At 41.0% G+C, this 23,210-nt stretch overlaps 1 protein-coding gene across 1 annotated transcript; it reads left to right on the top strand.

The window, feature by feature from the left end:
* The first annotated feature begins 4,323 nt into the window (after positions 1-4,323).
* On the top strand, positions 4,324-22,951 carry Cnrip1 (cannabinoid receptor interacting protein 1). The gene is made up of 4 exons (XM_013022487.1): positions 4,324-4,387; positions 4,669-4,920; positions 7,229-7,379; positions 21,984-22,951. Exons 2-4 carry the CDS (start codon positions 4,742-4,744, stop codon positions 22,146-22,148), a joined length of 495 nt encoding a protein of 164 aa, XP_012877941.1. The 5' UTR covers positions 4,324-4,387; positions 4,669-4,741; the 3' UTR covers positions 22,149-22,951.
* The last annotated feature ends 259 nt before the right edge of the window (positions 22,952-23,210 follow it).

Raw genomic sequence — 23,210 nt, 5'->3', positions numbered from 1 at the left:
TCTCTCTCTCTCTCTCTCTCTCTCTCTCACACACACACACACACACACACACACATACATACATAAACACATATACACACAGAGGAAGCCTACTGCTCATTGCCATGGCCACAAAATCGTTTGGGCCTAAAGAAAACCCTAGTTTCTTCAGAACAGCTCAGGAGGAAGCTTTGTCTTCAAATATATCAAGTCAAAGCAGTAGAGGAAAATGAATGTAAAGCAAACTGCTTGGGAAGCAATAATATCGGGAATGAGAAAGGGAAGGAAGGAGTCAGGCATATCAAAAGTCACAGACATTGACTTAAAAAGCAAACCCAATTCCTGCACATTAAATTCTACTTTAACGTAGACATGAATGAAAAAGGAAATAGTTTAAATGCGGTGGGACTGGATAGTGTCCACATGTGATCCAAACCCAGCATACATTAAGCATGGGACATTGTGTGCATATGTTTGTGTGCATGTGTATAAAAGAAAGCAAACTGTGTTGGATTTGAAACACACACACACATAGACACAGACACACACACACACACACTCCACTCCTTTATGTCTCAGGGCACAATACAAATTGTTTTTCAAGACCTGTAAGATGAACTCAGCCCAGAGACAGGGTATTGGCTATGCAACTGCTCTTGGCCTGAAGTGTCAGTCTATCGAGGCTGCTATAACAAAATACCTTACATGGGGTAAGTTACAAACAACAAAAATTTAGTGCTCATATTTCTGGTTGCTGAGAAGTCTGAAGTCAAGGCATCCATCTGTTTGGAGTCCTTTGAGAGCGTGTTCTCTGCTTCACCGAGGGCATCTTACAAAAGGAGCCAACAAGTTTCCTCAGGCCCCTTTTACTAAGGCATAAATCTATTCATGAGGATTCTAATCACCTCCTAAAATGCTCTCTAGGGTTTTCAACATTTCCATTTGGGGAAAACACAGACATTCAGTTATAACTTCAGATTCCTCTGAACCACAGCCAAGTCCATCTTACGCTCAATTTCCCAACAATTGTTTTCCTGTTGGTAGTGTTAAAATTCATCAGCAAAGTGAAGTAACCAGGCCCAAAGAAACATAGGTCCCATGGTTTCCCTTATTTCCAATAACTAGTATATGTCTAGGACAAGCAGAACGCTATGTACATATGACCATATAAGATGATGTTGAGTGAAATGAACCCCAAGATAGGGACACAAGTCGTTTTTCTTTCTTGCTCTTGTTTTTAACGTATTTAAAATGTACTATGTGATTTTTTTTGTTTCTCTTGTATGTTCTTCCCCCACAGTATAACCCCTGTTTTCACTGTATTTGACATCTGTGTCCTGCATCTAATTTGGGAAGGGAAGGGAAGTAACAAAATGCTGAAATAAGGCTACAGGTTGATCCATTGTAACAATGAGATGTACAAGAAACTATGTTGAAAACAAACTTTATAACTGGGGGTGGGGGTGGGAGGGAAGAGTTGGGGAGGTGGGGAAGGAATGGATGATAGGGGAAACACAAAGGAGGAGGTAACAATGCTTGAGAGGAAATGGACTCATTACCTTACTCATGTAACTGTAACCCCTCTGTACAGTATTTTTACAATAAAAAAATTAAAAAAAAATTCATCAGCAATCTAATGAATCTGCAATAAGACCAGAAGAATTAGAACTTCAAAGTATATCACATATATTATAACAAAAACATATATTTAATAATATAATATATAATAAATATATAAGTATATATACAAAAACATAAGTATATCTTAAAGAAAAATAGTGCTATTTATGAAATGTCTATATGTGACTGATTCTCCAGTGTTCTAGCAGTCACATTTGACTCTGTGAGCTTCATAATTAATCATCATCATCCTTTTAAAATGAAAACATCAGGGCATTGAGTAGCTTATTCGAGGTCACTCAGCTCATAATCAGCAGACTGGATAAAAAATTAGGATCTGTGTTTGTACCAGATTTTCTGCACAAATGTATCAGTGATGAGAATTTTTCCAGTTACTTTTACACTGATCTGTTTCATCTTAAGACACAGAACCACTGTGTCTTAAGATCTTGCCCAGCATTGGAAATACCTCATCTTTAGGAATTTATTTGCTCAAGCAGTTTCTATCCTCTCATTTAATTCTCACAATGTTCCCCCATTTTATAAATAATAAAAATTTAAACACAAAGATGCTAAGTGTTTTCCATAAAGAAACTAATAAATGTGTGAGCAAGCCTTTAAACAGGAATCTTCTTACTCTCAATGCAATATTTTAATACGCAGGTGGGAGCTCGCCTAAGACTGTGGGGATTAGTGAACAAAAGCTTCAGAGAAAAACAGTGTAATTAAAGGGGAAAAAAGGTTTAAAACGAATTCCAAAAGGTTATTCACCATCCTCAAGCCACCTGCCTGCCAAATAACCAACACCAGCTTTACTGTGGCCTCTTGGCCTTTTAAGAACATCAATAAAAACATTAAATTTTTATATGCTTTAATTTTTTTCATTGTTTCAAAATACTATGGATACTGTTTGCAATTAAATTTATTTTTCTTTATCCTTGTTCCAAATCTAATTACTTTAAACTATGAGTTGAGTTCTGGTGACTCCGCCTGAGATTTGAGGATCATTATTTGAAACCAGCCCCAGAAGGTAAATCTATGAGACCCTTAAATCTCCAATTTACCAGCCAAAAACTGTAAGTGGAGCGGTGACTCAAGTGTAAAATGCTAGTCTTGAGTGGAAAAAGCCAAGTAAGAGCTTGAGGTCCTAAGTTCAAGTCCCACTACTGGCACAAAAGAAAATTAAAATAAGAAAGAATTTACATCTAACCATGTTTAAAAAGCATAGTGATCAAGTCACTGAGCATTTCTGGATCACCACTACATGCTAATACTGTGTGGTGTGTGCTTGAGTTCCAGCAATGAACAAAACAGACCCAAACCAAAAAAAATCTCACCTTTACTTTTCTGCAGTTTGCCAGCCACGCATTTTCTTTTTTTTTTTTTTGGAGGGGGGGTCCAGTCGTGGGGCCTGAACTCTGGGCCTGGGCGCTGTCCCTCAGCTCTTCAGCTCAAGGCTAGCGCTCTACCACTTGAGCAGCAGCGCCACTTCCAGCTTTTTTCTTTTTGCTTATGTGGTGCTGAGGAATCGAATGCAAGGCAAGCGCTCTACCACTGAGCCACCTTTCCAGCCCCCAACACATTTTCATTGTTATGTTTTAGCATATGTGTTTGCCAAAGTGGCAAATAAGTCACTGTTTTTAATAGTTGCATAACATTCTATAGTATAGAATATAGTGTCAGTATATGAGAGTTTATTCAAACGTTTATTGGTTGACATTCCATTTAGGCTTTGTTTGTATTTTAAAAGCAATTGGCATAAGTATTGCATACTCATTTATATCTGCACATATAGACAGTTTATTATTTCTGAAGAAACGTAGTCTAACTTGGGTAACTAAAATGTTATAGACAGAAACATCTTTCCCCAGACCCCACCCATCCATTTTACTAATCCTCCACTCCCCAGGTGAGCTCCGCGGCTCTGGTACTATCCACCTGTGTGGTGCTGACTCCTTGTCAGCTACTCCTTGTCAGCCCTCTGAAACCTGTCTCTGCCCCAAGGCACTTGGTCTCTGTGGCTCCCTACACCGGCAGTCAACAACCAGCCTTTGCCCCAAAGACTTTGAAATCACACTTACCGTGCAAATCTAAGCTCGGTGTAGACCCCAGGGCCTGGTCAGTAACCCTTTGACCTATCTTTGCTCTTTACCATTGCCATCAACTTTGCCTTGGGTATAGGGCTTTTACAGGCCTGATAATGCCTCCTTCAAGACCTGAGTAAGTATATGCAATAGATTATACTGTCATTCTTGAGACAAAATATGTATAATGGAGATGTACACCTACAGGGAGGTGTCACTTCTTGAATAGCACCCCCCACCCGCCTGCCTTCCAGCCTTCCTTCCTTTCTTCCTCTCTTCTCTCCCTCCCTCTCTTTTTTTGCGTACCTTTCCTAATCTAGTGTGGCCCTGAGTCCACCACAATAGAAGGCTCTCTGCTCTTTCCCTCGGCTACTTCCCCTAAGCTGCGGAAACTCTCCTATTTCCTGAAATTTAAATCAGTAGTTACAGTTTCCTATCCCACTTCCCGTCTCCAGCCTCGCTGTCTCCTCTCAGCCTCCTCCAGCCAACCGGGGATCCGATGCTCCAGCCACCGGATCCCCAGCCCTCGGCTGACACGGACTGTGCCCAGACTTGGGGGGGGGTTGTCTTCATGGGGGTGGTCTCCAGTTTAACCCCAGGTGTCTGCGGGCTTCCCATCCTCCTCCCCCTCCACCCCTCACTCCCTCCCGGAGCTGTACGAGGAGGAGCCTAAATGTCTGCTTCACCAGCTGAAAGGGATTGTGGTGCGTAAACAGGATTAACTCTCTCCGCCCCGGTGGTGCAGATTTGCGCAGCGGCCTGCGGGTCGGAGCGAGTGTCCGCAGGGCGCGGCGCGGGGAGCTGGGGGGGATGGGGCGGCCCGCGGCCTCGGAGCTGTCCCCGGGATCAGCTTCCTTGCCCGGTGCAAACGGGGATACCAGCCTCCCCGGCCGCAGCTGCAGAGCCCGGGTGGACGGCGACGATCGCTTCTAGCAGCCGCCTCCCCCTCCCTCCCCACGCGTCCTCTCCGCCCACCGCGCTCCAGCCTCTCCATCGCAGCCCAGCCCGCGCTTGTCACCCGCGCCCTCGGAGCCGCCGTGCCAGTCCCTCGGCCAGCCATGGGGGACCTGCCGGGCATCGTGCGCCTCTCCATCGCGCTGCGCATCCAGCCCAATGATGGCCCGGTCTTCTTCAAGGTAGACGGGCAGCGCTTTGGCCAGAACCGCACCATCAAGCTGCTCACCGGCTCCTCCTACAAGGTGGAGGTCAAGATTAAGCCCACCACGCTGCAGGTCGAGTGAGTGCAGGGCGCGCCGCGGCTGCAGGGAGGTCCTGGAGGGTACGGGTGCAGGTGGTAGCCCACGGGGACACCCTGAGCTTCTCCGGGGCCCCTTGGGTCTCGTGGCGCGCCCAGCAGGGGCCCCGGGTGCGGCTAGGAGGTCGGTTTCCTGTTCCCCCCATCCTCCCCCCCCCCGCCCCCGCCGGTCCTCTCCTGGGCCCCAGGCTGGTATTCCACCATTCTCGCTTCCCTCCACCATCTCAGTGCATCCGTTTAAATCCGCGACAAGAAGCCAGGGTTGGGGTTTAGTTTTTATTTGATTTCTCATAGATTCGCCTTGTGTTCAAGCCTCGGTTTGGAACCTCAGGGAGCCCGGGAGGGGGCAGATGGGAAAAGGCCGGGAGGGGGCTCACCTGCTGCACCCCTCTTCTGCTGGGTTCTGGCATCCCTCTAGGGTCTGCGGGTGAGGCTGAAGGAAGAAGGAAGGCTGGAGAATGAGGTAGAAAAGCATAGGAGGGGGAGAGGAGGGGCCTATCGGAGCTCTCTGGGGGATGCTCCTCATCCCTCCACCGTGGCTTGGTGTCAGGGAACCCCAGGGTTAGAGCAGGAGGCACAAGTTAGAGGGTGCGGTCTCTGCTTAGGCCTAGCTCTAAGGTTTTCCATGATGGCACCTTTCTCCCGACTTGTCTGCTCAGCCTAAGAATATTGCCTAAGAATATTGGGGAGTTATTTGTGGCAGAGATTATCTCCTTCCAGCCACGAAGGAATGATGCAACCAGTAGACCTCTGGAGAGAAAAGTCAGTGTAGAACAGGCCAGTGGCCAATGGAGGAAGAACTCATGGGTGGGTCCTTTATCTCTCTCTATCAAACTACCTCTGGAAGGACACAAAACACTATCTTATCTTCCATATGCTGAGGGACAAGAAGGCTTTAATCTATAAGACACTTTGTGGTCTGTTTTAATGCAGTGAATTTGTGTTAAGCTCTTCGGTGCAAGGATCTGGAACTATACATGAATGATGACTGGTATTCCTGGTCCATCGACTTATCAGCACCCTTACAATTTCATGAACCCCTTGCCTTCACGTTTCCAGATGGTCCCTGTCCCTGGGTTATAATCTAGATTTCCCTTCCCCTGCTTTCCTGGTTACCTTTGCTCCTGATTTGTCAGTTCTACATCCCATATTCTTCTGGTTAGCACTCTGAATGTATAGTTTTGTTAGAAAGCAAATTTAGGCCAGGCGAGGGTGGCTCACGCCTGTAATCCTAGCTAGTCGGGAGGCTGACTGCAGTTCAAAGGAGACAGAGCAAGAAAGTCGGTGAGACTCTTATATCCAATTAACCACCAGAAAACCGGAAGTGGTGCTGTGGCTCAAGTGGTAGAGTGCTAGTCTTGTGCTGAAGAGCTGAGGGACAGCACCCAGACCTAGAATTCAAGACCCATGACCAACAAAAAAGGGGGGGGCAAATTTAAACATGGTTGTTCTGCCTGCAATCCAATCAATAATATATGGCAAGACCTTATCTCCCCAAAAAAATCCAGAAATAAAAATTAGAAGATGAAAACAAAACTAGTTATGCTTTAGGATTTCTCAGCACTATAATCCAATGGTTCTCACACCTGAATATATCATAGAAGCACTGAAGAACTTGTTGGAACTGATGCCTGGGGCCTACCACAGTGCTTTGAGTTTGCTCTGTCTAGGATAGGGCCTAGAGGTTTGTGTCTTAATAGATCCCAAAGTGATGATGATATGGCTGGTCCAGGGACTCTTCATTGAGGACCATTATCCTAACATAAAGGAATGAAGCCAGTGAAAATTTCCATTGGTGAGGCAAGCATGAAGAAAGGCACTCCAAAATATAGGACCCCTGATGACTGGGAAATCAATAGAGATCTAGATCACCTGTTGTTCACCCTATATCTGTGAATCTCCTAGAAAACACTAAAATAAATTTACCAATGCCAAACTATACCCCAGATCAACCAAGTCTGATCTTTTTTTGGAGGGGGGTTACTTACCAGTAAGTTTTTGATAGCTCCATAGATTATTTTAAGGATTTACTAAAGAGAGGAACCACTGGTAGAGCCCCTTATGGCCTTATACAAGTTTTCTGGATGAGAATAATGAGATCATTTCATAGAGGAAGTGGTCTATGGTCATGTGACTAGTCAGATAGAGAATTCTAGTCTACTGAACTTCCATAATACAGTGTCTCCCCCAGTTAGACCCTCTAGGTTTTCTGCCTGGGATTTTGGTCCAGATCAGGAGAGGGTACCAAAGGTAATTCATACTATATATGGTCAACTCAAGTCCATTACAGGAACATTTCCATTGGTGGTGTACTGGTCCCACTGGAACTGAAGTCTAAAGAGCCTGATGGGGACAGAGTCGTCTACACGGGCACGTATGACACAGAAGGAGTAGCCCCAACCAAAAGTGGAGAACGACAGCCCATCCAGATCACCATGCCGGTAAGACCTACTTGGGGGAGGGGGAGCTCAGGAAACTATAGAAAGAGAAATAATCACTATCTCTTTTAAGAAGAGGTGTACTACAGCCAATTACTAAGGGAATTAGGTTGAATTTACTTTTTGAATCTGCTGGGGAGAGTACTAATAGTATGTATAGTACTAATACTATGTAACATGATGACAGACTAACCCTATAGATGCTTACAGACACAAAAGATGGTTTTAAGAGAGACTATAGTAGATATATTACCATTTTTCCTCTTACAATGTGTAATGGAATTTTCCAATAATTGACTCTGAAAAGTTTTTTTAAACCTTTTAATTTTTTAAATTAGGAAACAATGTATAAGAGTTTCATTGTGACATTTCTACACATGTATATAATGCATTTCAATCAATCTCCTTCTATCACTTTCCCTTCCCCAGGTTGGCTTTGAACCAAAATTCTCAGATCTCAACTTCCTGAGTAGCAAGGTTTACAGGCAGGCATGAGCCACCAGTGCCCAGCTGATCAATAGCTTTTATTAAGAATCCTATGTCAGCCAGGCACTGGTGACTCATGCCTGTAATCTTAGCTAGTCAAGAGGCTGAGATATGAGGATCGTGGTTCAAAGCCAGCCCTGGCAGGAAAGTCCGTGAGGTTCTTATCTCCAATAAACCACCAGAAAACTGGAAGTGACCCTGTGGCTCAAGTGATAGATCGCTAGCCTTGAGCTGAAGAGCTGAGGGACAGTGCCCAGGCCCAGAGTTCAAGCCCCATGACGGACAAGAAAATTCTATGTCATCTTTGTACATAGTTGCTCTAAATGTCAACATTATTGAGCCTCTATCATGTTTTTTTCCTCCTCCCCTCATTCCCCTAAATAAACTTAAGAGTCAAGTGTCTCTATACAGTATTTTCACAATAAAAAACTTATAAAAAGAGTTAAGTGTTACATAAATATATAAATTTATGAATATGGGTATGCACAAGTGCATGAATACATATGTCTTAGTTCTAGCTTCCACATATGAGAGAAAACATGTTATTTGCCTTTGAGCTTGGCTTGTCTCACTCAACATAATGTTCTCTAATTCCATCTATTTTCCTGCAAATAACATGATTTGATTCTTTATGTCTACATATTCCATGCCTTCTCTGTCTTCCTTATTCATTCATCTGTTGTTGGCATCTTAGCTTATTTTACCATTTAGTTATTGTCCATAATGTTGCAATACACATATGTATACAGGTATCTCTTGAATAATTGATTTACATTCCTTTAGATACATTCCTAATAGTGATATGATGGAGTCATAAGGTAAATCTATTTCTAGTTTTTGGGGTTTTCTTTGAGGATCCTTCATACTGATTCCATAGTGGTTGCACTAGTTTGCATATCTACTAACAGTATATGAAGGTTCCAGCATGTATTATGGTTTTTGTTCTTGATGATTGCTATTCTGATTGGAGTGAGATAGAATCCTTGTGTTTTGATTTGCTTTTCCTTTATGGCTAAGGATATTGAATATTTCTTCATATCTATTAGCAATTAATATTTTCTTCTTCTTCTGAGAACTGTCTGTCCAATTCACTTGTCCATTTATTTGTGTGTGTGTGTGTGTGTGTGTGCGCGCGCGCGTGTGCATGCTCACACGCACACACATGCATGATTCAGTCCTGAGGCTTAAACTCAAGGCTGGGTGATATCCCTAAGCTATTTTGCTCAAGGTTAGTATACTACTGCTACTTGAGATACAGCTTCATTTCTGGCTTTCCTGCTTGGACTGGCTTTAAATTGCAATCCAGAGATCTCAGCCTCCTGAGTAGCTTGGGTAACAGTTGTGAACCCACCAGTCCCCAGCCACTTATCCATTTACTAATTTATTTATTATTTGCTGAACTCTTTAGCCTCATTTCACAATTCTGTGTATTTGTATGTATGTTTGTATGTATGTATGTATGTGTTGGTTGGTACTAAAGCTTGTGCTTAGGACCTCATGCTGTCACTGGGCTTTTGTATTTCCACTTGAACCTAACTCTAGTTCTGGCTTTATGCTGGCTAACTGGAGATAAATATCTCTTGGATTCATCTCCCTGATTTAATTCTGAACCAAGGTTCTCAGATCTCAGCCTCCTAAGTAGCTACAATTATAGGTATGAGTCATTAGTGCAGCTCCTTTCACAATTCATGTTCTTGCTTTCTGAACAACTGGACTTCTTTTCAGGAAATTATTGCCTGTGCCTATAACATCTAGAGGTTTCTTCCCTCCCACCCTCCCTTTTCCTATGGTAAATTTAATGTTTCAGGCCTTGCTTTGAGCTCTCTGATCCACTGCAAGTTGGTTTTAGTAAAGTATAAGACAGAGAGGTCACATTTCAGTCTGCAAATAGATAACTGGTTTTTCCCAGAACATTTTTGTTAAAGAAGCTATCTTTTCTCCAGCGCATTTTGGTTTGGTTTGGGGTTTTTTTGTTGTTGTTGTTGTTGGGTTTTTTGTTGTTGTTTGTTTTTGTTTTTTATCGGTCCTGGGCCTTGAACTCAGGACCTGGGCTCTGTCCTGAGCCTTTCTGTGCTCAAGGCTAGTGCTCTACCACTTGGGCCACAGAGCCCCTTCCGGCTTTTTCTGAGTAGATTATTGGAGATAAGAGTCTCATGGTCTTTTCTTCTGGGACTGGCTTTGAACTGTGATCCTTAGATCTCAGCCTCCTTAGTAGTTAGGATTGCAGGCATGAGCCACTGGCCCCTGGCTCAATGTATGTTTTTTACTTCTTTGTTGAAAATTATATTGCTGTAGCTGTGTGGTTTTATTCCTATATCTCATGGGGTTTGTTGGGTTTTTTGTTGTTGTTGTTGTTTTTGCTATAACTAGCTCCTTTTGTTACTATGGCTCTGTAGTATAATTTGAAATTTTCTATTTTCATCAGAATTGCTTTTGCTATGTGTAGCTGAATTTTCTATTTCTTGTAAGTACCATGCTAACTGATTGTGCAACTGGAGCTCCGTGATTTTTCTGTTTCTATAAAGAATTATAATGAGACTTTGAAGGGTATTGTATTGAATCTGTGGGTTACTTTTGGAAGTATGACCATTTTCATAATCTAAATTCTACTAGTCTATTTGGATGCCATGGCTCATAACTTTAATCCTAGCTACTCAGGAGGCTGAGATCCAAGAATCAAGCCAGTCCAGGCAGGAAAGTCCTTGAGACTCTTATCTCCAATTAAACACTAAAAAGCCAGAAATGAAGCTGTGGCACAGGTGGTAGAACACTTGCCTTGAGCACAAAAAAATGCTTAAGACAATGCCCAGGCCCTGAGTTGAAGCCCCAGGACCAACAACAACAACAATTCTACTAGTCCATGAGCATGGGAAGTCTTCCATTTTCTGATGTCTTCTTCAATTTCTTTCTTCAAAGTTTTGTAGTTTTCATTGTAGAGATCTTTCACTTCCTTGGCTAAGTTAATTCCTAGGTATTTTATTGTGTTTGAGGCCACTGTGAATGGAATTATTTCCTGATTTCTTTCTTAGGCTGTTCATAGAAATAGAAAATCTACTAATTATTCAGTGTTTGTTTTGTATCCTGCTACATTTCCAAAGGTGCTTATTAGATCTAGAAGTTTTTTGGTAGAGTCTGTATGTACAGAATCATGTCATCTGCAAATAAGGACAATTTAACACATTCATTTCTTATTTGAATCCCTTTTATTTCTCCTCTCATATTGTTCAGGATAGAAATTCTATAAACATGTTACATTAGTGTGAATGAAGTACTCTTGTCTCATCCCTGACATGAGGGAAAATGACTTGTGTGTGTGTGTTTTGTTTTTTGGGTTGTTTTTTGTCGGTCATGGGGCTTGAACTCTGGGCCTGGGTGCTGTCCCTCAGCTCTTCAGCTCAAGGCTAGCGCTCTACCACTTGAGCCATAGCACCACTTCCGGTTTTCTAAAGGTTTATTCAAAATAAGAGGCTGGTTTTGAACTGCAGTTCTCAGATCTCAGCCTCCTGAGTAGCTAGGATTACAGGTGTGAGCCACTGGCACCCAGCAAGGGGGAAAATGATTTGTTTCTTGTATTTAATATGATGTTGGATAAGTTTGTCATATGTAGACTTTATTCAGCTCAAGTACATCCCTTCTATTCCTAATTTCCTCGGTGCTCTTATCATAAAAAGATGTTGAGTTTTGTCAAAGGCTTTTTTTCTGCCAGCTGTGATAATCCTGTGATTTGTTTTTTTGAATCCTTGACCCTGTTTGTGTGATATGTTGCATTTATTGATTGACATATGTTGAACCATCTTTGCATTTCTGGGATTAAACCAGCTTGATCATGGTGTATGGTCTCTCTAATGTGTTATAAAATTCTGTTTGCAAGAAATTTTTTTGTGCTGGTCCTGGGGCTTGCACTCGGGACCTGGGTGCTGTCTCTGTGCTTTTTCTACTCAAGGGTAACACTCTACCACTTGAGTTGCAGCTTTACTTCTAGCTTTTTGAAGTTTAAGCCACAAAACTAGCACACACAAAAAAGAAGAAAAGGAAAGGAAAGGAAAAAAATGTCCACTAGCTTTTACTCCTTATGATTATAAAAACAATGATTATAAAAACAGACACAATGAGAATTGCTCCTAGATCGAAATTAGGAAATACTGTGCCTGCTCTACTCCTATCTTAAACTGGTTGGGCAGTCTGGTTCTAAGACAAGTCTCTTAATCTCACTAAATCTTTGGAGTTTTTTTTTTTATCTATAAAAATGAGATGGCAGAATCTTTTTCTTAGCCATAAAAAAAGGAATAACAGAACCAAGCACAAAATCAAGGTGGAATAATATATATGCAAGTCTTGCAATATGATTGCTATAAAAACACATAGAACTGTACCCAACTATAAATTGCTTCTCCCAGGGGTCTGCCTGGGTAGATTTTCCTTGGAAGGAACAGATGGGTTGGGAAGGAACAGAGTCTGTTCTTCTGTACTTCTGTTCTTTAGAATGCCAGATTTGAGCCTCCCGATCTGTCACTGGATCTGCCCAGGCGCTAGAGTGCCCCTCTGGAAAGCGGATGGGAAGGGTAAACAACTAAGGCATGAGAGAAAGGAACAGCAGAGTGAGCAGCCATGAAGTTCACTTCAACACGACTTTGGATCCAACATTAACAAAGAGCAATGGAATCAAAGCTGAGATACAAGGACCTAAACATCCACCTTTCTTCCATCAATACATTCATATTTTTTTTTTAGTTTTTCAGGTATAAGTGTAATAATAAGTTTCTTCTCATCTTTGGTTATAATCATCTTGAGGCACATGTGTGTGTATGTATGTGTGTCTGTCTGTCTCTTTCTGTCTGTATGAAATCTTACTGAGCACTAGTGGCTTACACCTATAATGCTAGCACCACAAGAAGCTGAGATCTTAGGATCATGGTTCAAAGCTAGATTGGCAAGAATGTGAGATTCTTATCTCCAATTAACCATCAAATACCTGGAGGTGGATCTGTGGCTCAAGTAGAACACTAGCCTTGAGCAAGAACACTAAGGGACAGTGCAGCAGTCCTGAGTTCAAGCCGCAGTATCAGCATGTGTGCGCGCACGCACGTGCGCACACACACACACACACACACACACACACACACTCTCTCTCTCAAATCTCAATATTGTTTCTCACTTAGATAAAAAGTTTCAGGCTGTTGCGTCTCTCAAAAGGTTAGCGTCTGTTCTGTTTGAAACTATTTTATAATATTAAAATACATAATTTATAAAATATTTTTATAATTTTAAATTGAAATTTCCATGGGATTGTAAATGTCAGTTGTACTTTAGATTCATAATATCTTGTAGTAGTTAAAAATAATGAATGAGAATGTTGGAAGGGATGACATTGATCAAGATGCACTGTATTCATAAACTGCTTTGCTAAATTGTAATTCCTTTGTACAACTACTTAAAGATAATAAAATAATGATAATAATATTAAGCTTTTAAACGTCTTCATGTATTATAAAATGAAATATCAACTTATTCACTCCACCTCTCCCTTTTTGTTAACAGATCTGTAATATATTCATCTGTAGTATTAATAGAATTTATAAAATACAGCATATTGTTGAGAAATGTTAAGTCCTATTTGTCATTTTCCTTACATTCTGATTATAGAAAGTACATTTATTGCAGAAAAATCTAAAGGGGACGATAGAAAAGCTCAATTTCTAAGGGACTAATACTCTTTGGAATTTTACTATACATTGATTTCATATATTTGAGGTCATGTATTTCAACTACCATAATAGCTTTTCTGTTAACATTGTTCTAGGTATTTTATCACATCTTTAACAACCCAAAATATTTTTTCAACAGTGGTGTAAGTCCATCCTACCAATATATCACCATTTTCATAGTATTTTCATAATATTGGATACTCAGAGTCCTTTTAGTACTTAAAAACCTTAATTAAATTGATAACATGAATAGGATCCCTGTAAAAGGGGAGTGTGTGTGTGTGTGTGTGCGCGCGTGTGTGCATGCATGCATGCATGCTGGTACTTGAACTCAGGGCATCACACTCTGACTTGGTTTTTGGTTCAAGACTGGTGCTCTATCCATGTTATTGCTGTACTATTCACAATAGCTAAGTTGTGGAAACAGTCCAGATGCCCTACAATAGACAGATGTATTTTTTTAATGTGGTACCTATACATTAGAAAGAATAATATTATGTCATTTGCAGGAAAATGGATGGACTTAAAACAACATGTTAAGTGAGGTAAGCTAAGCTCAGAGAGACAAGTGGTGCATGTTTTCTCTCATATGCAGAAGCTAGACCTAAAATGCACTGGGACATAATAACTTATTCAAGTCTCTAGCAGAGAGACCAAAGGAGGATAATCTTAGAAGAGGAATAGAAAGGCATCAAGGCACAATGCTTATCTGAATCTGATCATATAAAACAATATTTATTGAAATAAACTCCAGGAAATGGAAACAAGAGGGTTTTTGTCTTTGTTAGTTTTTGCTTTCTTTTTGTTCTGCTTGTTCAATTATATGTCTTTGAGAGTGTAATGGGTGGCACAGAAATGGAGGGACAAAGGGTGAACAAGTGCAGCAATGATCAAACACTATGTTGAAAATGAACTATACAATTGGGGGTGGGAGTGGGAGGGAAAAACTGGAAGAAAGCAAGGCATGAGTTGACATTGTCCAAAAAAAAAATGTACTCTTAACCTGACTTATATAACTGTAACCCCTTCGTATATCACCTTTATAATAACAATAAAAAATGTTTGATAAAGACTGATGCTCTACCATTTGAGCTACACCTCCACTTCTGGCTTTTTGGTGATCGAATGGAAATAAGATTCCAGTGGACTTGTGTAGCTGAGCTGTTTTTGATCCAGTGTCTTCATATCTCATCCTCCTGAGACATTTCTTTACTAATAATGCAACATTTAATTGTTGGTTTGGTGGTGGGGCTTGAATTCTGGGCCTGGGTACTGTCCCTTAGCTCTTCAACTCAAGGCAAGCACTCTACCACTTGAGCCACACTGCCACTTCTGGTTTTCTGGTGGTTTATTGGAAATAAGAGTCTTACGAGCTTTACTGCCCATGCTGGCTTTGAACCGGAATCCTCAGATCTCAACCTCCTGAGTAGCTAGGATTACAGGCATGAGCCATCCGCGCCTGGCTTAACTGGATTTTTATGCTAGCATTTGTTTTCTTTTTAGTGCACTATGATTTAGTCTTTTCATCTAGTCTTTTATCTTACCAATTCATGTGATCTTTTTTCCCCCATTACTGAGGATTGAACTTAGAGCTTCAAGCTTGCCAGGCAACCATGTTATCTCATGGAGCCACGCTCCTAGTCTTTTTTTTTTAATATATTTTTATTGTGAAAATACTGTACAGAGGGGTTACAATTACGTGGGTAAGATAATGAGCACATTTCTTATCAAGCATTGTAGCCTCCTGCTTTGTTTCCCCTTCCCATCCCTTCCCATCCTCCCCCACTCTCCGTCCCCCCCCTCCAAAGTTGTAAAGTTCGTTTATCGACATAACGACTTGTACATCTCATTGTTGCAATGGGTCCTCCTGTATCCCTCTTTTAACTATTTTTTCCCTTCCCCTCTACATACACCAACATCATATATAGTGAAAGCAGAGGTTATACTATGGGGGACAGACATACAAGGCAACAAAGACATAATCTTATAAATATGTTAGAAACAATCGCATGAAAGATCTTTTTTTTTTTTGGTCAGTCGTGGGGCTTGAGCTCTAGGCCTGGGAGCTGTCCCTGAACAATTCAGCTCAAGGCTCATGCTCTACCACTTGAGCCATCGTGCCACTTCTAGTTTTCTGGTGGGTTGTTTTTTTATTTTTTGTGATTAAGTGATTACATAATTTCCCAAATTTCACAGTATTGTGAAATAATGATGCTCATTTAAAGTCACAAGCTCATTCTAACTTTCCTGGAGCAAATTGTCTATCACGGTCTATAATATATAACGGTGTACACGTATACACCATACATGTGATCAGCAGCATGGGGTTATTTAGTAGTGGTTCGACCAGATGAGTGGAAGTTCTTTGTTTCTTAAGTCCTGTTAATTTTGTCGTATCACCTAACATTTTACTCCTAGTCTTTTTGCTTACAACACACACACACACACACACACATTTTTTGTACAAGTTATCCCTGGACTTTTGGATCATGATCATCTTACTGCTCAAATAGCCATGGTTATAGGCATGTACCACGCTACCCAGCTTGATAGGTAAAGTCTAACTTTGATCTTCCTGTTTTCCCCTCCCAAGTTGCTGGAAATACAGGTGTGTACCATCATGGCCAGATTTAATTCATGTCATCTTTTATATTAAAAATAGTAATTATTTGTTAAAACTTGTAAATATACTTTAGTTTTGGTTTAATGAATTTTTGTGATTATACAAATTAATCATTGGAATTTTAATATTTTACTCTTTTGGGTCTTTTATTATTCCATACGAATTTTTGGATTGCTTTCTCTATACAGTTGAAGAAAGTTGTCAGAACTTTGATGGATATTGCATTGAATTTGCTCTGGGCAGTATTGCCATTTTTATGACGTTAATTCTTCCCATTCAAGAGTGTGCAAGGTTTGTCCACTTCCTGAAATCTGCTTCAATTTCTTTTTTGAAGTTTTTTTTAAGTTTTCAAAATAGAGCTCCTTCACATCTGTGTGGTTAATTCCTAGGCTTTTTTTTAGGCTATTACAAACGGTTGCTTTCCTGATTTCAGACTCTATCTTCTCATTGTTGACATACAGAAAAGCTACTGGGTTTTGCAGGTTGATTTTATATCCTGCTACCTTGGCAAAGTTTTGAATCGACTCAAGTACCTTGGGTGAAGAATCTGTAGGGTTCTTTAAGTACAGGATTATGTGCAAAGAGGGATAGCTTTACTTCTCCCCCCCTTCCCCCCCCCAGTCATGGGGCTTGAACTCTGGGCCTGGGCGCTGTCCCTCAGCTCTTCAGCTCAAGGCTAGCACTCTACCACTTGAGCCACAGCACCGCTTCCGGTTTTCTGGTGGTTTATTGGAGATAAGAGTCTCACAGACTTTCCTGTCTGAGCTGGCTTTGAACCTCGATCCTCAGATCTCAGCCCCCTGAGTAGCTAGGATTACAGGTGTGAGCCACCAGCACCCAGATAGATTTATTGTTTCTCCTATTTGGATCCCTTTTATGTTTTTCTCTTGCCTTATTGCTCTTGCTTGGAATTCCAGTACAATGTTGAAAAGGAATGAAGAGAGTGGGCATCCTTGTCTGGTTCCTCATTTTGGAGGGAATAGTTTTAACTTTTCACACCATGAAGTATAAACCAGGCTATAGATACTGGTGGCTCACACTTGTAATCCTAGTGACTCAGGAGTCTAAGATCTGAGGATCACAGTTCAAAGCCAGCCCTGACAAAAAAGTCTATGAGATTCTTATCTACAGTTAATCACCAAAAGTTCAGGGACAACACCCAGGCCCTGAGTTCATGTCCCAGAACCAGCACATAATAGATAAATAAAATTGAATATACTAGTCAGATTCAGAGAGACAAAGGGTACAAGCTTCTGTCATATGTACCAGTCTGATTTAAAGCATAAGCATCTATGAAAACACATACATATGCAATCAAATCGATGGATTTGTGGCATGCACAGGAGTGGATTGCCATAGTGTAACTTCCTTTGAAAAATAACAGTCAGTTTCACAAAAAGAAGATCAGGAAGCAGAAACATGTCTTCTCTGAGAGGGGAGTGAGGTCTCGGGGTGGCAGACAAATGGAGAGAGGAATGGTGAGCAAATACAGTGTAAAAACATTGAAATACTCTCAGTATTTGAAAATGTTTGAATGTTAAACATTTGAAAATGGAAATAGGAAACCAGGAAATGGATAGTGATGGGATAGATAGGAGAAAGGATGACAGAAATGGTGACTGTGGGACTGGGAAGGTGGCTCAGTGGTAGAGCGCTTGCCTTGCATGCCTGAGGCCCTGGGTTCGATTCCTCAGCACCACATAAGCAAAAAGAAAAAATCCAGAAGTGGCGCTGTGGCTCAAGTGGTAGAGTGCTAGCCTTGAGCTGAAGAGCTGAGGGACAGTGTCCAGGTCCAGAGTTCAGGCACCACAACTGGACCCAAAAAAAAAAAATGGTGACTGTGATCAAGATGCATTGTGTACAGAAATCGATATGTTAAATTGAAACTATCTCTTACAACTATTTGAAAATAATAATTTGAATATATAAATAAGTACATAAAATATATTACATCAGCTTCTAACATTAACAATTATTGTCCTATAAACTGGAATGATATTGTATATTTTTTCTTTGTTTTAGTTTTTAGTGGTGGTAGTGCCAGGAATTGAACCCAGGGCTTTGTACGTGCTAGGCAAGTTACTCTCACACTGAGCTACATCTCTGGTACCATACTACATGTTCTTGATAGTACTGTGCTTAGTTTATGTGGCAATATAAAATAATAGAGACAATTTTAAATATTTTACACTGAAAATTGCTGTATGGTACTCTATAATATATGGCTATGCCATGATTTGTGCCTTAAAGATACCTCAGTGTGTTCAGTTTCTCACTAAACTTTCTGATATTCTTAGGATACATTGTAGGAAGTGGAATTGCTGGATCAGAGCATACTCACAACTTTATTCTGATATAAATTAGTATTTTAAAAGGCTGTACAGGGCTGAGACTATGGCTCAGTGGTAGAATGCTTGCCTAGTATGCATGAAGCCCTGGGTTCGATTCTTTAGTACCACATAAACAGAAAAAGCCAGAAGTGGTGCTGTGGCTTAAGTGGTAGAGTGCTAGCCTTGTGCTGAAGAGCTGAGGGACAGCGCTCAGGCCCCATGACTGACAAGAAAAAGAAAGAAAGAAAGAAAGGAAGGAAGAAAGGAAGAAAGGAAGGAAGGGAAGGAAGGAAGGAGGGAGAGAAAGAGAGAGAGAAGAAGTATTTGTACTTCCTTTGTTTTTTCATTTCCTTTTTTGATGATACTAGGGTTTTGAACTCAGAGCCTTATACTTGTTAGGTAGGTACTCTACCACTTGCACCCTGGCTCCAGCTCTTTTTGCTTCAGTTATTTTTCAAATAGGTCTTGTGCTTATGAACAGGCTAGCATGGGCCAAAATTCTCCTACTTATGCTTAAGGTAAAACACAAAATTTTTTGCCTGGGCTGACCTTGAACCACTATTATCCTACAGTCTGCCTTCTGAGTAGCTCAGATTACAGGATGAGCCACTGTATTTCTTTTAGTGGGTCATGAGGCTTGAACTCAGGATCTAGGCACTGTCCCAAAGTTTCTGCACTAGTATCCTACCACTTTGAGCCATGTCAGTAATCCTGGTTTTCTGATGCTTCATTGGAGATGAGTCTCACAGGCTTTCCTGCCTAGGCTGGCTTCAAATTGCAATCCTCAGATCTCATCCTCCTGAGTAGCTAGGAATACAGGTATGAACCACCAGTGCCTGGTCCTTCTATCTTTCTTAATCAACTATGTGGTATAATTATAACTAACAAATATATTTCAAGCATACAGGGCAGTGAGTTTTGACCAACACATATCTGCATCCATGTAACTGCCACTTCAGCCAATAACTAGAATATTTCTATTGCTCCCGAAAAGCTCCTCTCTCTCTTGCACAGACACCTACACCTTTGCATCACTGTCTTCCATTTTAGACCACAGATAACATGGATGTTTTCTGTCAGCATAGATTATATTCTATTATATAGTTTTATACAACTGGAATCATGTATCTCTCCTTTAGGGGTCTAGATCCTTTTGTTCAGCATGTCTTCAAGACTCACCCTATTATTATCTTAGTGGTAATGAGTAAAATGCTATTTTATAAATATACAAAAGTTGCCTCTCAGATGAATTATTAGATCTTTGAGTTGATTCTAATAGATCATTATGAATATATATAGGCATATGGAAATGTTAATATATAAAAGTATATGTGTGTATGTATATATATATATACTTTATATATATAATATATAAAAGTATATGTGTGTATGTATGTATATATATATATATACTTACATATAGAGAGACAAACAGAGACAGAGAGAGGTACTTCATTCTCATACATGAGAGTTATATTGACTCTTGGTTTATCATCCACTGTTTCATGGCAAACGTATTTCAAGGCAAATGTGTTTCCCCAAGGAAAGCCCAGATCTTATTTTGGAAGCAAGTTAACAGGATGAAGCAATGTTGCAGGATATAATTTTCAAAGCATCTTGGAATGCTTTCTGGGAAGCACCTGATCTCTGTCCTCCTGTATCAGCTGCAAAGTGTAAGGCTCCTGTTGCTACTGCCCTTCTTCTTTCCACGTCTCCTGGCTCTGGAGGTGTCTAAGAATCCTGCCAAGTCAGTCCCTGTCCTGTCCCTTGAAATAGGAGGGTCAGAGGAGAAAATAACGACTGGCATCATGCTCTTTAATGCCAGATCCCCTAAATAGCTCCAGAAGTTGGTAGCAGGGTCAGGCAATCCCACGAGACACTTGAGAACCTGCCCAGTGGCCCCTAGGGTATTCTGTGCCCTCTTCTCAGCTTCAAGGGAAATATATCCTCATGGTTCAGAGTTTCATGTAGTGATTTCTAGGCCTATCTTGTAGAAGAAAAATGCAAACTTCTTTGGTTATTGTTGCAGTATACTCTGTGCTATACAGAGAGAGGGAGAGAGAGAGATCTAGCATTTTTATTTTGTTTTTGAGATATCGTCTCACTATCTTTCTCTCCTTTCTCTGCCTCCTGGGTGGCTAGGATTACAGGCATACGCCATAACACTCACCTATACTACAAACTTCTTAAGAGCAACAATCATGCCTTGTACACATTTTAAATGTGCAAAATACATAGTTGACTCATATATTGTTGAATAATATATTATGTAAGCCTGTGACATAGACTCCTGACTTAAAAATACTTAATAGAGTAGGTCTTTAATAATCCAATACCTAATAAAATATTTGTGGTGTCTGCTCAAGAACTGAGAATAAATGTGAGGCAATCTTGTCTTGTGCTTACAGATGTTGTACAAATGTTATCTTGTGCCCCTGTCTTCTGAAGTAGGAACTAAAAAAACTACCAGTAAACATTCTGCCCAGTTCCCCCTCTGTAGCAAGGGTCACTTTAAAGCAAAGTCTAAGCTTCTGAGATTCTAAGAGAAGTTTTCAGAAAATTAAACTTGGAAAGTAAGATAAACTTGGGGGCTATTTATCTTAAAAGCAATACGATAGGAAATACTGGGTATAGAGCACCTGGCATGAAGAAATAGTTCCTTTATTGCCTTATTACTTTATTTCCTTAAGAAATAAAGTAAGCCTCAGCTTTTCAGCTGAAGACAGACTTGAAGCAAGGTGCCATGGCTCATGCCTATAATCCTAGATACTCAGGAGACCAGGATTGGAAAGTTTGTGGTTCAAAGCCAGCCCAGACCAAATAAAGTTCATGAGTTTCAATCTCAACAAACAGTAGCAATAGTATGTGCTTGTCATTCCAGAAAGCACACACAGAAGATTACAACCAGAACAACCCAGGCAGAATGCAAAACATTCTCTGAAAAACACCCAAAACCAAATGGGCTGGAGGCATAACTTAAGTGGTAGAGTACCTTCCTGGCAAGAGCCAAGCCCTGAGTTCAAACCCTAGTATCACCAGTAAAAATAGAAAGGCCAGGAGCTGGCAGCTCATACCTGTAATCCTAGCTACTTAAGATGCTGAAATCTGAGGGTTGAAGTTCAAAGCCAACCTAGGCAAAAAAAAAAGTCTGTAATATTCATATCTCTAGTTTACCAGCAAAAAGCTAGAAGTGGAGCTGTGCTTAGGAGGTAGAGTACCAGCCTTGAGTGAAAAACCTAAAAGAGTGCTCAGATCCTGAGTTAAATCCCCAGAAATAGCACACTAAAAAAAGGAAGACTTAAAAGGAAGAAATGAGTAGGGAAGGAGGGGGGGAGAGAGAGAGAGAAGAGAAAGATAGTGATTTGGCTGGTTATGCTAGGAGATCTCGCTCTGTCACCGACTTTCACTCTCACCCCTGGCCCACAGAATGAGGTTTGTCTTGGACATATTTCTCTTCTCCCAGTTCACAGACATTGGGACCTTCGAGACAGTGTGGCAAGTCAAGTTCTACAATTACCACAAGCGGGACCACTGCCAGTGGGGAAGCCCCTTCTCTGTCATCGAGTATGAATGCAAGCCCAATGAAACACGCAGTCTCATGTGGGTGAACAAGGAGTCCTTCCTCTGAAGACAGTTCTTTCTGATGTTGCTGGACAGTCTCTCCAGAAAGCTACTTTTAGATAAACCAGCACAAGCCTTAACCAAGGCACACCAACACCGTGGCTCTTTCCTACCTGATTCCAATGACCTAACTAGCCCCAGTTATTGTGAAAGTGTAACTCCCATGATGCAGTACCCTTGACATAAAAGATGATGATGTCCTGCCCCGAAAATACTTCTTCCAGTGTTCTGTGCTGGTGTCTTTGCTCAGTTATGCTGTTAATTGCTGTAACTGGAGGACCATACAATCAGAAGCCTTGTCCTCTACTGGAGGCTTCTCTGGAATGACTGGTGTTTTGTTTCCAGAGATGAGTAACTCACCCTTTATTTTTTGTTCATTGTTAAATTAAGAAATAAAACCTGTGCTTGAGTCCCCCCATGTGTGAAATGATCAGTTGTAACCTGCAATGTTTGCCAGATCCGGAAGCAGGCTTTGTGAAAATGTAACACCAGCAGGCGTGAGCAGGGCTCTCAACCTTCCTCTCAACAGCTCAGCCTTTTCAGGGTAATGACAGTAAGAGGATGAATGTGTAGAGAATTATTTTTGAATGTGTTGATACTCTTTGAAGTAGCTCAAGCAAATGCGCTCTGGTCTCATGGAAATGGGATGAGGGGAGAGGAAGGGATGGCTGTGGACCACTGATTGGCAGGAGATTTAGGGTCTCTCTCCCATTTGGCAAATGTGTTCAAACGTGGCATCCTCCACTTTCCCTGTCACTTGAACTTTGTAAAACTGTGTATGGAACAGTAATTAACTTTTGATATTTCTTAATAAAGGTATTGAAAAATCATGCCTGACAATGATTTTATTGTTTTTTTTTTAGTTGTTTTCCGTGGTACTGGGGATCAAACTCAGGGTCCCACCCATGCTAGCTAGGCAAATACTGTACCACTGACTTACATCTCAGTTCTGGCAAGAGCTGTATAGCAGGTGGACCTCTGCTCCAAGGTATCTCTGCTGCATGGTGAAGGGATGTACCCGGAGTGGAATTCACACTCCAGTTTATTAGGGAGGCTCAAGCCAGCTCGA

This window comes from Dipodomys ordii, unplaced genomic scaffold (genome assembly GCF_000151885.1).
Source record: "Dipodomys ordii isolate 6190 unplaced genomic scaffold, Dord_2.0 Scaffold63, whole genome shotgun sequence".
Classification (NCBI taxonomy): Eukaryota; Metazoa; Chordata; class Mammalia; order Rodentia; family Heteromyidae; genus Dipodomys; species Dipodomys ordii.
The sequence above is the reverse complement of the archived record's forward strand: the minus strand, read 5'-3'. Positions and strand labels throughout refer to the sequence as shown.

Bases quoted from the DNA above. Each gene is read 5' to 3' on its own strand.
- Cnrip1 (XM_013022487.1), top strand. From the start codon at position 4,742: ATGGGGGACCTGCCGGGCATCGTGCGCCTCTCCATCGCGCTGCGCATC. The intron at 4,921-7,228 runs GTGAGTGCAGGG...AGTCCATTACAG, and splicing joins CCCACCACGCTGCAGGTCGA to GAACATTTCCATTGGTGGTG. The intron at 7,380-21,983 runs GTAAGACCTACT...CTCTTCTCCCAG, and splicing joins CCATCCAGATCACCATGCCG to TTCACAGACATTGGGACCTT.